This window comes from Hyaena hyaena, unplaced genomic scaffold (assembly GCF_003009895.1).
Source record: "Hyaena hyaena isolate Hyena2069 unplaced genomic scaffold, ASM300989v1 scaffold_36, whole genome shotgun sequence".
Taxonomy (NCBI): domain Eukaryota; kingdom Metazoa; phylum Chordata; class Mammalia; order Carnivora; family Hyaenidae; genus Hyaena; species Hyaena hyaena.
The window spans coordinates 5,042,176-5,055,305 of record NW_024080668.1 but is presented as its reverse complement, the minus strand read 5'-3'; the positions used below and the strand labels follow the sequence as shown (position 1 = coordinate 5,055,305).

Here is a 13,130-nt window from a genome sequence, read left to right as displayed (position 1 = left end):
AAAAACGTAAAGATAAGTAAAAAAAAAAAAAAAAAAAAAAAATTAGAATAGCAGTTCCAGGGAAGTGACCGGTCACCCTGACGGCCTCGGCTTTTCTGCCGCTGGGCAGGAGGTGCAGAGATTCCCATTCCGTGTGAAGTGTTCCCCACTGCCCATCGGCAGCTGAGGCCGCGTGATGCAGAATATGTGACCTGGTGCCAGACGCCTGGACCCTTCCAGAAGAGCCTGTGGTAGGTTCTCACCAAAGGACGTGGCCGTCTGCCGGTGATCTGACCTTTCCCAGGATTTCACCTCGGGGATGCATTTTCCTCACAGGAGGGAGGGCAGCAGCTTAGGAAAAGAAATATTTTTGCCTTTCTGGCTTCCACCTAGATAGTCTTCAGTTTAAGGCAACCCCCACACAGACCTCATCGAGTACCCGTCACACGGTTTGAACCCCGGCTGATCTAGAGCTAGGTAAATAGAAATTAGGGAGGGATCGCTGACAAGTGTTCTCTCGAATGTTCTGATTTTCCAAGTGAGGGGTTGTAAGAGCACGCGTTGCTGTCTCCTCTGCAGGAAAAGAGGAATATCGTGTTTATGCAAGAGCTTCAGTATTTGTTTGCTCTGATGATGGGATCAAATCGCAAATTCGTAGACCCTTCAGCAGCCCTGGATCTCTTAAAGGGAGCATTCCGATCACCTGAGGAACAGCAGGTGCGCGAAGCCGGTCATCCTCGTGTTTCCCCTCAAACCCTGTGATGCTGGACGTCCTGCCTTGTTGCTGTTAGCCTGATGTTCCTTCAGTTCAGCCGCGTAGCGAGCTGTGAGCATGACTAAGGACCAGAAGTATAGAGGGTCGAAGTGCGCAGGGGCTGTGGGAGGAGAGGCGAGGAGACTGGAAGATACCTTGGTGAACCAGAGCAAAGGGTTGTGGACAGAAGTAAAGCCCTTTGTCTGCACCTTTGCCTTGGGATGACCCACGTAAAAATGCTGTTGTTAATATCATCTGAACCTAAGTTCAGCAGCTTTTCTGAGCCATCTTTCTCTTCTAGATGTTAGGACTTCCCTTTCCCGGCCTCTGTTCGAAAACAGAGCTGTCAGTATTAGAGCAGCACCTTCTGTATAAAATTGGTTTTTCCCGGGGCGCCTGGGTGGCTTAGTCGGTTAAGCGTCCGACTTTCGCTTAGGTCATGATCTCGCGGTTCGTGGGTTCGAGCCCCGCGTCGGGCTCTGTGCTGACTGCCAGCTCAGAGCCTGGAGCCTGTTTCAGTCTGTGACTCCCTCTCTCTCTGACCCTCCCCTGCTCACTCTGTCTCTCTCTCTCTCTCCTAGAAATTAAAAAAAAAAAAATTAAAAAAAAATTGGTTTTTCCCTCTACAAAATTCTCGGAACATTTCATAAAATTTTCCTTTTTCCATTCAGATCTCATATTATTCCAGAGAACTATAGTCTGTTCTGTGGATGTTTTTTTACTTTTTTTTAAAGGCCTACCTGGAAGAATTTGTTTGCTGCTTCGTTACAAGTAGATGTGACCAGCAGTGGGGGTTTTGGTTTCCTCCCTCGCCACAAGCTAGTCAGAGGCTGCCCCTGTCTGTCTGCAGTAGCTGCTTTCCAGCACCCCGGCGGCATGAACCAGTCCGAGCGCAGAAGTCCTTCCACAGCAGTGGCGTCTTAATCGTTGGTGGGATAAGGGCAGACTTTCATTTCCCGTAGTGTTGGGTCTAACCCTTCTGCAATCTGTGCCTCTCTTCTAGCAAGATGTGAGTGAATTCACACACAAGCTCCTCGATTGGCTGGAGGACGCGTTCCAGCTGGCCGTGAACGTGAAGTGAGTGCTGAGGATTCGTCTGTACGGCCTTCCCGCTCACAGCGGTCCAGGGAGAGGGCGCAGTGGACGGGACTGTGCTTCTCAAGGGGAAGTTGCTGGGCTCTGCCAGACCTCCCGGGGTCACCACTCAGATACTTGTCATTTTGCATCCTCCTTGCCTTTGGTCTCCGTCTCTGAGGATGTACATAAGCCTCTTAACCTGCAGCTTTTTACTGAAAGGGCCGTAACTCTTAACTTTGTGGGCATCACAGCCTGGGCTACAAAATGTATTAAAAAGTCAGGTCAGTCCTAGATGTGGGCGTGGTGGTATCACGTGGATACACTGAATTTAATCATTTTAGTCACTGAAATGAATTTCAGAAGTGAAAATTCCAGGCAAAGACTAGAAGGATCCCTTTTCGAATACAGATGCTGAGACACTTTCTAAACTGTTTTAACGCAGAGTGAAAGAAACGTACATCATAGGACAGCTCGGCACACGGCAGCTTACATAGTAGCCATTCAAGATGGGCTTGTGCAGATAAACGGTTTTCATTCATTTCTGTTGTGCCACTGGGAAAACTGTGTTTATTTGCAGACTGCACAAGATGGTTGATTCTTCTGTCCTATTTTGTAATGCGTATACAGTACAGCTATCATTTGGTGTAGATATATAGATATATATACACGTGTAAATATCTATATGTATATCTATGTGTATCTAATCACTATATACGGATACGTGTACTCTTCTGCATGTGAGACCCTCCTGTTAGATTTTCAGCTCCGCACAGCCAGGGATCAGGTCCACATATTTGTTCCATGAGTATTTAAACTGAATTAACCTGTTACTTATTTTAGACCATATCTGACTCCTTGGAGGTTGATGAAAATGTACTATTTTCACTTTTGAATGATGGTTGGGTTTAGTTCAGTGCTTATCTGATCCACATGATAGAAAACTGTTTCCTTTTCTTAAAAGCAGCAATCCTAGGAACAAATCTGAAAATCCAATGGTGCAGCTATTCTACGGGACTTTCCTCACTGAAGGGGTTCGTGAAGGTAAATTCTTTCCTCTCAATGTTAATTCTAGGCCCGTGACCATATCTGTATTCCTCGAAAAGGCTTTCGAGTCAGGCTGTCCCAGGTCTGAATGTCGGTTCTAACTCCTTAGTGTGTGTGTAATCCTGGGCAAACTGTGTGAGTGCCTGGACCCTCTTCATCTGTAAAATGGGCATAGTGTGTGTCTCAGAATTGTTAGATTAAATTGTATGATATTTGCAGAGCCTACATCTAGTGTTAATGTCCATCACAGTGATGCTACTCGGTTCTCTCCGTGTTGTTTTCTCCAATATAATGTTTAATCTCAAAAGGCTTTACTGAGTTAGACTGCCAAAATATGTTTCTCTGCTCTGGAGGCTTATCTAAGCTGTAGGTTGGATGTGTCATTTAAATTCTTTTTTAACTATGGAGAATTTTTAACACACACAGATAGAGCAGTCTAAAAACCTTCATGAGCTCAGCCACCATTAGCCCATGGGCAGACATTCCCTAACTCCCATGTTCTCTATAAAACAATCCAATACCACTATTCACTCCAAAAAACTAACATTTCTTTCTTTCTTTCTTTCTTTCTTTCTTTCTTTCTTTCTTTCTTTCTTTCTTTCTTTCTTTCTTTCTTTCTTTTTTTTTGAGACAGAGAGAGACAGAGCACAAGTAGGGGAGGGGCAGAGAGAGAGGAGACACAGAATCTGAAACAAGCTCCAGGCTCTGAGCTGTCAGCACAGAATCCGATGCGGGGCTCGAACCCACAAACCGTGTGATCATGACCTGAGCCAAACTTGGACGCCTAACTGACTGAGCCACCCAGGCACCCCAAAGCTAACATTTCTTACTGTCAAATATCTAGTCAGTGTTCAGATTTCCAAGTTGGTTTTTAATTTTATATATTTGGGGGGAGGGAATGAGTGTTTATTTTTACAATTTGTTTTAATCAGGATCCAAATGAGGATCGTTTATACTTAGTTGATACATCTTTTAAGTCTCATAACAAAATCTGTACGCTGTCCCCCCCATCTGTTTTTTATTTGAAATGTATATTTTAAGCAGCTAGGTTGTTTTGGGGTGTCTGGGTGGTGCAGTCAGGTAAACCTCTGACTCTTGACTTTGGCTCAGGTCATGATCTCATGGTTCATGGGTTCGAGCCCTGCATTGGGCTCTGTGCTGATATCATGGAGCCTGCTTGAGATTCTGTGTCTCCTTCTCTCTGCCCCTCCCCTCGTGGCGTGCTCTCTCACTCATGCTCTCTCTCTCTCAAGATAGATAAATAAATAAACTTAAAAAAAATCTAAGAAACCAGATTGTTTCTGGGATTTCCCACAATCTGAAATTTCTCACTTGCATATTTATGATACAGTTTAACACGTTCCTCTCTACTCCTCTTTTTACAAATTGGTAGTTGGATCTAGAGTTTGATCAGATACAGGTAAGGCTTTTTTTTTTTTTTTTTTTTTTGGGCAAGACTAATTCACAAGAGGTGGGATAGTCCTTGATCAGGAGGCACATACTGTCCAGTGGTCTGTCTTTTTGTGAAAGAAAGTTCATGGGAGTCGCTCATTCGTGGCCAGCGCCGGGATCCGCTGGTCATTGGCAGTTGCCGTACAGGCTTAATTACATACTCTTCTAGCCGGTTCTCAGCAAGTTGCTGAATTAAGAAGATAACTTGTCTCTGTGGTGCCAGAAAAAAAGGCTTCAGATAATACCAGTGATGTCTTTAAAAGAGCAATCTGTTTCTTTGCCTAGGAAAGCCCTTTTGTAACAATGAGACCTTCGGCCAGTATCCCCTTCAGGTAAATGGTTATCGCAACTTAGACGAATGTTTGGAAGGGGCCATGGTGGAGGGGGACATTGACCTGCTTCCTTCCGATCATTCGGTGAAGTACGGACAAGAGGTAAGTTGGACACTTTTATTTGCTGTGCCAGTGACAGAGCCAGTGAAGTAGGACTGAGCTTTTTGGCAACCTGTCTTCCTAGCAGATATTAACTGACGTTACCCTTAACACGTGTTGGACTAGCCTGAAGCCTCTCACGAGTTGATACGCATCAGTCAGTCTTAGTGTTTGATAAATGAATTCTTTACTGAAAGTATGCATTTGAGTTAATCATATGAAGGTTGTATGCTGCTTCTGATGTTTTAAGTATGATCAAGTCTCTCTTTTTCTGTTGAAGCCTACCTGTACCTGAGTAGGGAGAACGCACTGCCTCCATATTTTCGGAGGGTAAAAGTACAGTGATTAACTCCTATGGTATGCCATTTAGAATATTTTCCCTATTATTGTATTTACTGTTCTTCATAGTAAATTCTGCCTTTGCTTTTGACATTTTTCAAATTTAATATTCACTTATTTTTGTGGGTTGCAAAGAAGGGGGAGAGTTAGAGGGAGAGCACGGGTAATCAGTACCTCAGTTGGGTCCAGTTGGGTTAAGAACTAGTGACTTGGGAACAGCATTGTCGGTACCACACGGATTGGATCATTCTCCTTTCGTTATCCATGTTGAAACAAAGCTGTGGGCTTATGTGTGTCCAACTCAGTTGCTGACTGCCTTTAAATTCACCTTGGGAGCCTGACCTGAACCTTGTCAAAGTACAGTAGGCAGCGTAGGGCAGCGTGGGATCCAAGGCAGAGCTACCGGCTCCCTGGCTTTGAGGAGAGTCCTCACTCGGGGTTGGGAAGCCCAGCATGTGTCCCGTGCATGCTTAGCCGGTGCGCATTCTTAAAGAAGAGAAGGGGCGTTCAGCACCTCCTTAGGCCTCTGGAGACCTTTATTCAAGAACGGGAACTCTATACGAAAGAAAATAGAAAAACTCTTATCCTGATTTAGATTGACCCCAAGGTAGTCAGACGGGCTGTCTGGATTTGCCTTGTGCCAACAGGAGTACTTTAAGGGAGCGTAGCTGTCTGCACCTTTGGTAAAGGGAGCGTAAGGCTGTTCTGACAGACCTCTCGCATAAGGTGAAGTGAGCAGAAATGCCTTTCCTGGGTTAGCTTGAACAGTTGAGGTCTTTTCTCTAAGTCCATGCTTTCTTTCCTTGAAACTCAAGGTTAACATTCTAGGTCGATTAGACTCAGTCCCTTATGAGAAACATCTGTAAATCCTAAGAATTCAGAGGTTTTTCTCAGAAACTTGAGCACTCGTAATCATGAGCCGTTTCAAGTTTCTTTCTTGAGAAATAAAGGGGATTCAAATTATGTTTAATAGATTATAAATAAATGGTATGTATGTATACATATTAGTGTTTTGAGCTGATTTCACGGAGATAATTGTCTCCTTAGTTATATGCTGCTTAGGTCATAATTTCTAATTCTTGGGTTATGCTAGCCGTTTTCTTCAGGTTTTGACCCTCTTTTGAATACGGACAACTTAGTGAATGAGTGGCGTAGATTCTTGCTGCAGTTCCTGCGTTTAAGGGTGGTTATTTCTGAGGATAATAGTTGAGCAAATGTTGACTGGCTTGTAAATATGGAAACTTGAGGGATGTTTAACCATATTCTCTAAGAAGGCATGATTCTAAGTGGTATTGGGGATTAAAAAAACCCCTCTAGGGTGAATTTGATTTGAATATAAATTCTACACCAGAAAAAGAAAGTTTAAATCTGGCTTTTCCTATTTCCTCAAATTAACTTCTTTCTTTCATATTTTTGCTTGTGACATAGCGTTGGTTTACCAAGCTGCCTCCAGTGTTGACCTTTGAACTCTCAAGATTTGAGTTCAATCAGTCCCTCGGTCAGCCAGAGAAAATTCACAATAAGCTGGAATTTCCTCAGATCATTTATATGGACAGGTGAGTTCTGCGAGGGATTGTCCTGATGTATTGTAGAAGGAGAAGGGAGCATTTACTAAGTGTGTCCTGCGCAGGAATCACCTGGAAGTCTTGATGATATGCAAATTTGGGTTAATGGGACTCCTTGGATCTAGGGTAGGGCCCAAGAGTTTGCATTGCTGAGCAGCTCTCCCAGTGATGCTAATGATGATTTTGATCTGGGGACCACAATTTGAGTAGTTAGGCTTCAGGTGAAAGCCTGCTAATTCTCAGGTGAAGAACATTCTGTGGAGTCACCACAGCGTATTTCTGTCTAATCCAAATACTATTTGTATTCCTGGAGAAAAAAACCTTAGACAGACATTACAGGATTTTAATCCTTTTAAGGTCTGGTTTTTTGATGTATGGTTTACACACCAAACCATCTTACCATTCTTAGGTGTGCAGCCAATGAGTGTTAGTAAAATAATATAGTCAAGTAACCACCTGCACGGTCTGGCATATTTCCATCCCCCAGAAGGGTTCCTCCTGCCCCTTTGCAGTTAATCGCTTTTCCCCACCCCCAGGCCGTAGCAGCCACTTAACTTGTTTCCTGGCCCTATAGTGTTGTCATTTCTAGAATGTCACATTAGTGACATCAGTATTCAGTATGCTCCCTGTTGTGGTTGTCTTCTTACACTCAGGATTATGTTTTGGAGATTCATCCATACTGAGTTAGTATTCCACTGTAAGTAGTAGTCCAGTATTTTTTCCTTTTACCAGTTGGTGGACGTTTCAGATGTATCCAGTTTTAGGCTATTATGAATGAAGCTACTATGAACATTTGCCTAGAAGTCTTGGTGTGGTATTTAGGGCTTCTGGGTAGAGCACCTAGGAGTGAGATTCCTGGGTTGTATGAAAATTATATGTTGAAATGTATAAGAAGTGCCCAAACTGTTTGCTAAAGTGGCTGTATAATTTTGCATTCCTACTAGCAGTACATGAGAGTTCCGTTTTCTCCAAATCCTCACCCATAATTAAATTTGTCCACCTTTTAAATATTAGCCATTCTAGTGGGTTTGTAGGAATGTCTTATTTTTCTTAATTTCCCTGATAACTAACCATGTTGAGTGTCTTTTCATGTGCTTAATTAATGGTCATGTGTATATTTTCTTTGGTGAAGTGTCTTTTCAAATCTTCTGTTTACTTTTTAATTGCATTGGTTGTGTTCATACTGAGTGGTTAAGAGTGAGTTCTTTATGTATTCAGGATTCAGGTCCACATGTTTCTTGTCTCTGCTGTCTCTTTCATTTTCTGACCAGTGTCTTTGGAAGACCAGGAGTTTTTGATTTTGATAAAGTCTAATATATCAGTTTCTCTTTTACAGTTTGTGCATTTGTGTTCTGACTCAGAGATCTTTGCTAACCTAAGATCACAAAGAGTTTCTTCCATTTTTTTCCTAGAAATTGTATAATTTTAACTTATATTTATGCATGTCTATTATCCATTTAGAGTTTATTTTTGTATATAGTATGAGATAAGAGTTTTGTTGTTTTTGCATGTGTTTGTTTTTGTTTTTGTTTTGTTTTTTGCAAGAGAGGGAAAGGAGGCATGTGGATATCCAGTTATTCCAGCATCATTTGTTGAAAAGACTCTCGTTTCCCCCATTGAATTACCTTGGTACTTTTGTCAAAAATTAATTAAGCATATATTTGTGGGTCTATTTCTGAAGTCTCTGTTTTGTCTATTGTCTAATCTTAAGCCAGTGCCTCATTGTCTTGATTACTGTGGCTTTATTGTAAATTTGGCATCAGAGAATGTAAATCTCCAACTTTGGTCTTTTTTTTCCTCCCAAGTTGTTTTGACTATTTTGGTCTTATTTTGGTCCCGTTTTAGCTATTTCTAGGTGAATATTAGAATTAGCTTCTCAGTTGTTACCAATAACTATTGGGATTTTGAGTGGTATTATGTTGACTCTATAGATCAGTTTGGGGAAATTGACATCTTAACTATTTTGAGTCCTTCAATCCATAAACATGGTATAGCTCCATTTATTTAAATCATTAATTTCTGTCAACAGAGTTTTGTAATTTTTAGTGTTGAGGTCTTATATATATCTGATTAAGTTTATACCTAAACAGTTAATACTTTTGATGTTATAGTGGTTTTTAAAAAAATTCTACTTTCCATTTGTTCTTTATAAGTATACAGAGATGCAGTAGATTTTTTCTCTCTGTTTTTTAATTGACTTTATGTCTTTTGACTTTACTAAACTCACTAGTTCTGATGCATTTTTGTAAATTCTTTGATTTTTTTCATGTAGACAATTTGTCATCTGCAACAAAAGACAGTTTTACTTTTTCCTTTGCTTTTTATATGCCTTTGCTTGATTTCTTTCTTTCTTCCTTTCTCCCTTTCTTTCCTCCCTCCCTCTCTGCCTTCCTTTGTTCCTTCCTTCCTTCGTTCCTTCCTGCCTTCCTTCCTTCCTGCCTTCCTCCCTCCCTCCTTCTCTTTCTTTATCTCTCTCTCCTCCCTCCTTTCTCTCTTTCTCTCTTTCCTTTCTTTCCTTCTTTCTTTCCCTTCCATCATTTCCTTCCTTATTGCACTGGCCATGCCTCCAATAAAAACATTTAGTGGAAGAGACAGGAGTGGACATCCTTGAATTGTTTCTGATTTGGGGGGGGGGGGGCAGCATTCAGTCTTTCACCATTATATATGATGTTAGTTATGTGTTTTCATAGATGTCCTTTGTCTGTTTGAGGAAGTTCCCTTGTATCCCTTGTTTGCTGACACCGTGTGTTATCATTTGCTTAGGTACATGTACAAGAGCAAAGAGCTTATTCGAAGTAAGAGAGAGTGTATTCGAAAGTTGAAGGAGGAAATAAAAGTTCTGCAGCAAAAGCTGGAAAGGTGAGTCGTGACACCTTTTTGCTCATAAATGTAAAAGATAGAAGATTAATATCAGATAATTTGCTTATATTTAAAAAGTAATTCGGAATTGAAGTATTAACTAGTGTGTTTTATAAAATAGGTAGGAAGAATTCTTTTCTAAGTGTGAAGCACTCTTTAAGATGAACTGGTGGTATCCATGGGCCAATAGTAGTCCCAGAGTCTTACCGGACTCAGAGCCAGTCATTGGCAGTGTATCGAAGCCCTTTACTTCTTCCACTCTCCTTGTCGTCATCTTCACAAATAGGAGAGAGGTAACTGTCACAGTACTCCAGTCCCTCTGTGTTGGGAAGGTGGTTTCTTAAGTATCTGGGAAAAATAAAAGCAAAAACAAAATGCTCTTCTACCTGGACCAGGGCTAATAGTTCTGATACCTACAAAGTCCTCTCTCTTATGGAGGAATCTCTCCCTTTTTGTGTATTTGTTTTGCACTGACTATTTCTTTGGCATCACCCCATGACTTCTTAAGGAGGAGTCAATGTAATTTCTTTCGAGTAAAAATAGATCCCACTGATGTAGCATTTACGAAGGAAGTCCCATGGACTGTCATTTCCAACACTTTCCATACCAGCCCAAGATCCTGCATCTACAGGTTCCCATCTTTAGCTTCCTCTCTCTCACTTGGGAAGAGCTTATCCAAGATGTATGGTGATCAGTTATCTACTTGTCTTAATATAGACTTAAACTGAGGATTAATTCCTTAAATACTGTCATGGAAGTGATTTACAGGACTCTGTGTGCGACTGTATATTACTTTTAAGGTTTTAGTGATGTTTGTAAGGTTGGAAAAATTTGATTTTATAAAACCAAATATACCCGATATATTATAACTCAGAAAAACTCAATTTGCCAGTAACCAACAGGGCATTCTGGATTATTTAGATTTTAAAACTGAGTATAGGAGCGTTTTATGTAGTATGATAACTACTTCTTTTAAAAAAATAAAAAGGCTTTTAAAGGGCACATGCCTGGCTCAGGTGGTGGAGCAGGTGACTCTTGATCTTGGGGTTATGGGTTTGAGCCCCATACTGGGTGTAAAGATTACTTTAGAAAAAATAAAATCTTAAAAAAATGGCTTTTAAAATCTCAGATAACTTTATTTGGGTAATTTTTTTTTTAATTGCTTATCTAAGTGTGACATGCTCCTGGGAAAATATAAAGAAACTTCTAATGGATACTAGTAGGCAGTAGAACTGAGACAGGCTGGGTAAATTTCATAATTTGTTTTACACTCTTTTGTGTTTGAGTTTTCTTGCTAGGTGTGTGCAGTACTTTCATCATAAAACAAAACCAAAAAACTTCACCATTTCTCCTCTGAGATACCTCAGTATAATATTAAAGATAAGATGACTTGCATAAAGCCTAGACATCTTTTTTGAAACTGCTTTTGCTTTGATTTTACTAACTTAATAGAGGTGCTACTTTGTATGAAGTACTTGGGTCTGAAGGAATTCAGTAGAACAGGAAATTGATGATGTCAGAAATTTGAAGATAGGGTTCTTAGAGAAAAATTCTTGCTGAAGTTTTATATAAGAATCCTACTAAAGTACAGCAAACCTGGGAAGAGGTTTATGATGACTTAAATGGTGTGTAAGATGATGACTTCAAGTCCTCAGCCTTATCATATCTATGCTGCATTTCTAGTAAGATAATGTTTCCTTTGGTCCCAGCTAGTATGTATAAATTAATTCTTTTGACAAACGCTGTGTGCTTCTGAAGACATGTTAACCGTGGTTCTGACCTGTAGAAGTTAAGGGGGGGAAGCTGGGGGGCGGGATATAGAAGGAAGATTTCATAGAGAAAGTAGATCTTGAAAGGTAAGTCGAGTTTAGATAAGCTGATAGTAGCTAAATAAAAGCAAAAAAATATGTCTAAGAAATAGTACAATTCTCTAAGTTTCCTCTTGGTTTAAATATTTGACATCCTTTTCAGTGGAAGCCTCAAGTCTCCATGGCAGCCAGATGCTAATTCTACTTCTTTAAATTAGTGAGGATGAAGTGTCTTTGCTACATACCCTTTAACATGTGTTTGGCTTTGAATTGTGTTACGCTTTATTTCCCATTAGCAATTTCATTTCAGAATGCCCTTTCTTGATATGGACACAAGTTTCTTTCTTCCTAGTTCTGTACCTGCTTCATTTTTTTTGCTGTATTCGAGAAGAAAAATACAAATCGCCTCTCTATCCCTTTGCAAATGGAACCCCATAATTATAGGGTTTGTCTGCACCAACCAATTGTCAACCAATCCCATTTAAATTCCGTCTACTATAGTGAGTTATAGTTTATGACTTTAACAGTGTATATTTTTATTGGGTCTAACATGTGCTGGTAATGGCAGAATGTTGGGGATTATTAAAATAATTTGTTAATTATTTTGATTATATAATGAAGATACTTATTATTGACTGATCACAAAGAAACTTTCAACAATTTGTGGTCAGCCTATGCTGTTGAGTGAGTGCATGAATAATAGGGTACTGAGGACCCTGCAGAAGAAAGATTCACCGGTTTTCGTAAACTTTGACCTTTATCAACACCTTCTTTTCGTTTCCAGCTGGCTCTGTGTCGTTGTCCTTAATTTCTCAGTAGGTGGTCTACAGGGCAGCAAAGAATAAACCCTCGGTCGCCCCTTCACGGGCGTTATTTGTAGATTTGAGTCCTGGTAAGATATCTGTTTTCCTTTAAGAGAGAGAATTTACTTTTATGACCAGATCCTAGATGTGATATGATATCAAGAGAATGCACAGCAGGTATGACCTGAATTGGGAGTGCATTTGAAATGTTTTCTGCCAGGTGTAATCACATAGATCATTACCAATTTCTACTTCTGTAGCTAGAGAATTTTCACCTTCTGGATTGTTTGAGTGACTCATCAAATACCATATAGCATTTAGGAAAGAGCCTTTCCTTCCGTGGACTCTACACAGTGACATACCTTTTGTCAGCAAGCCACAAAGCACTAGACAGACCTGGCCAGTCAGAGCACCGTTGTGTTTGCGTCTTAGGTATGTGAAGTACGGCTCAGGCCCAGCTCGGTTTCCACTCCCGGATATGCTGAAATACGTTATCGAGTTTGCTAGTACAAAACCTGCTTCAGAGAGCTCCACGTCTCAAAGTGACCACATGACGTCAGCGCTTTCTTCAGCGCACTGCCCAGTTTCTGACCTGGCATCCAAGGAGAGGTAAAGGAAACAAATATTTAACATAGTACACATGGCGGGGGGCGGGGTGCACCTGGTTGGCGCAAGTCAGTGGAGCATGAGATTCTTGATCTCGAGGTTGTGAGTTCGAGCCCCACGTTGGGTGTGGAGATTACTTAAAAATAAAATCTTTTTAAAAAGATTGAGGGGTGCCTGGGTGGCTTAGTCGGTTAAGCGTCCGACTTTCGCTTGGGTCATGATCTCGCGGTTCGTGGGTTCGAGCCCCGCGTCAGGCTCTGTGCTGACTACCAGCACAGAGCCTGGAGCCTGTTTCAGAGTCTGTTTCTCCCTCTCTCTCTGACCCTCCCCTGCTCACGCTGTCTTTCTCTCTCCTAGAAATAAATAAAAAACATTAAAAAAAAATTAAAAAACAAAAAAGATTGAAAAAGAGG

General features: G+C 40.9%; 1 protein-coding gene across 5 annotated transcripts in view; it reads left to right on the top strand.

Annotated features, from left to right (window-relative positions):
- USP28 (ubiquitin specific peptidase 28) overlaps nucleotides 1–13,130 on the top strand; it is a 63,175-nt gene that overhangs the window by 32,084 nt on the left and 17,961 nt on the right. For 3 of the 5 annotated variants that reach the window (XM_039229208.1, XM_039229207.1, XM_039229206.1), the window contains exons 7-13: nucleotides 559–696; nucleotides 1,737–1,810; nucleotides 2,772–2,851; nucleotides 4,592–4,740; nucleotides 6,505–6,632; nucleotides 9,405–9,500; nucleotides 12,544–12,720. In XM_039229208.1, coding sequence (XP_039085139.1) covers nucleotides 559–696; nucleotides 1,737–1,810; nucleotides 2,772–2,851; nucleotides 4,592–4,740; nucleotides 6,505–6,632; nucleotides 9,405–9,500; nucleotides 12,544–12,720 — 842 coding nt within the window. Of the gene's footprint in view, nucleotides 1–558; nucleotides 697–1,736; nucleotides 1,811–2,771; nucleotides 2,852–4,591; nucleotides 4,741–4,813; nucleotides 5,095–6,504; nucleotides 6,633–9,404; nucleotides 9,501–12,543; nucleotides 12,721–13,130 lie in introns of those variants that run through there. The other 2 variants (XM_039229210.1, XM_039229211.1) reach the window with 2 other exon arrangements.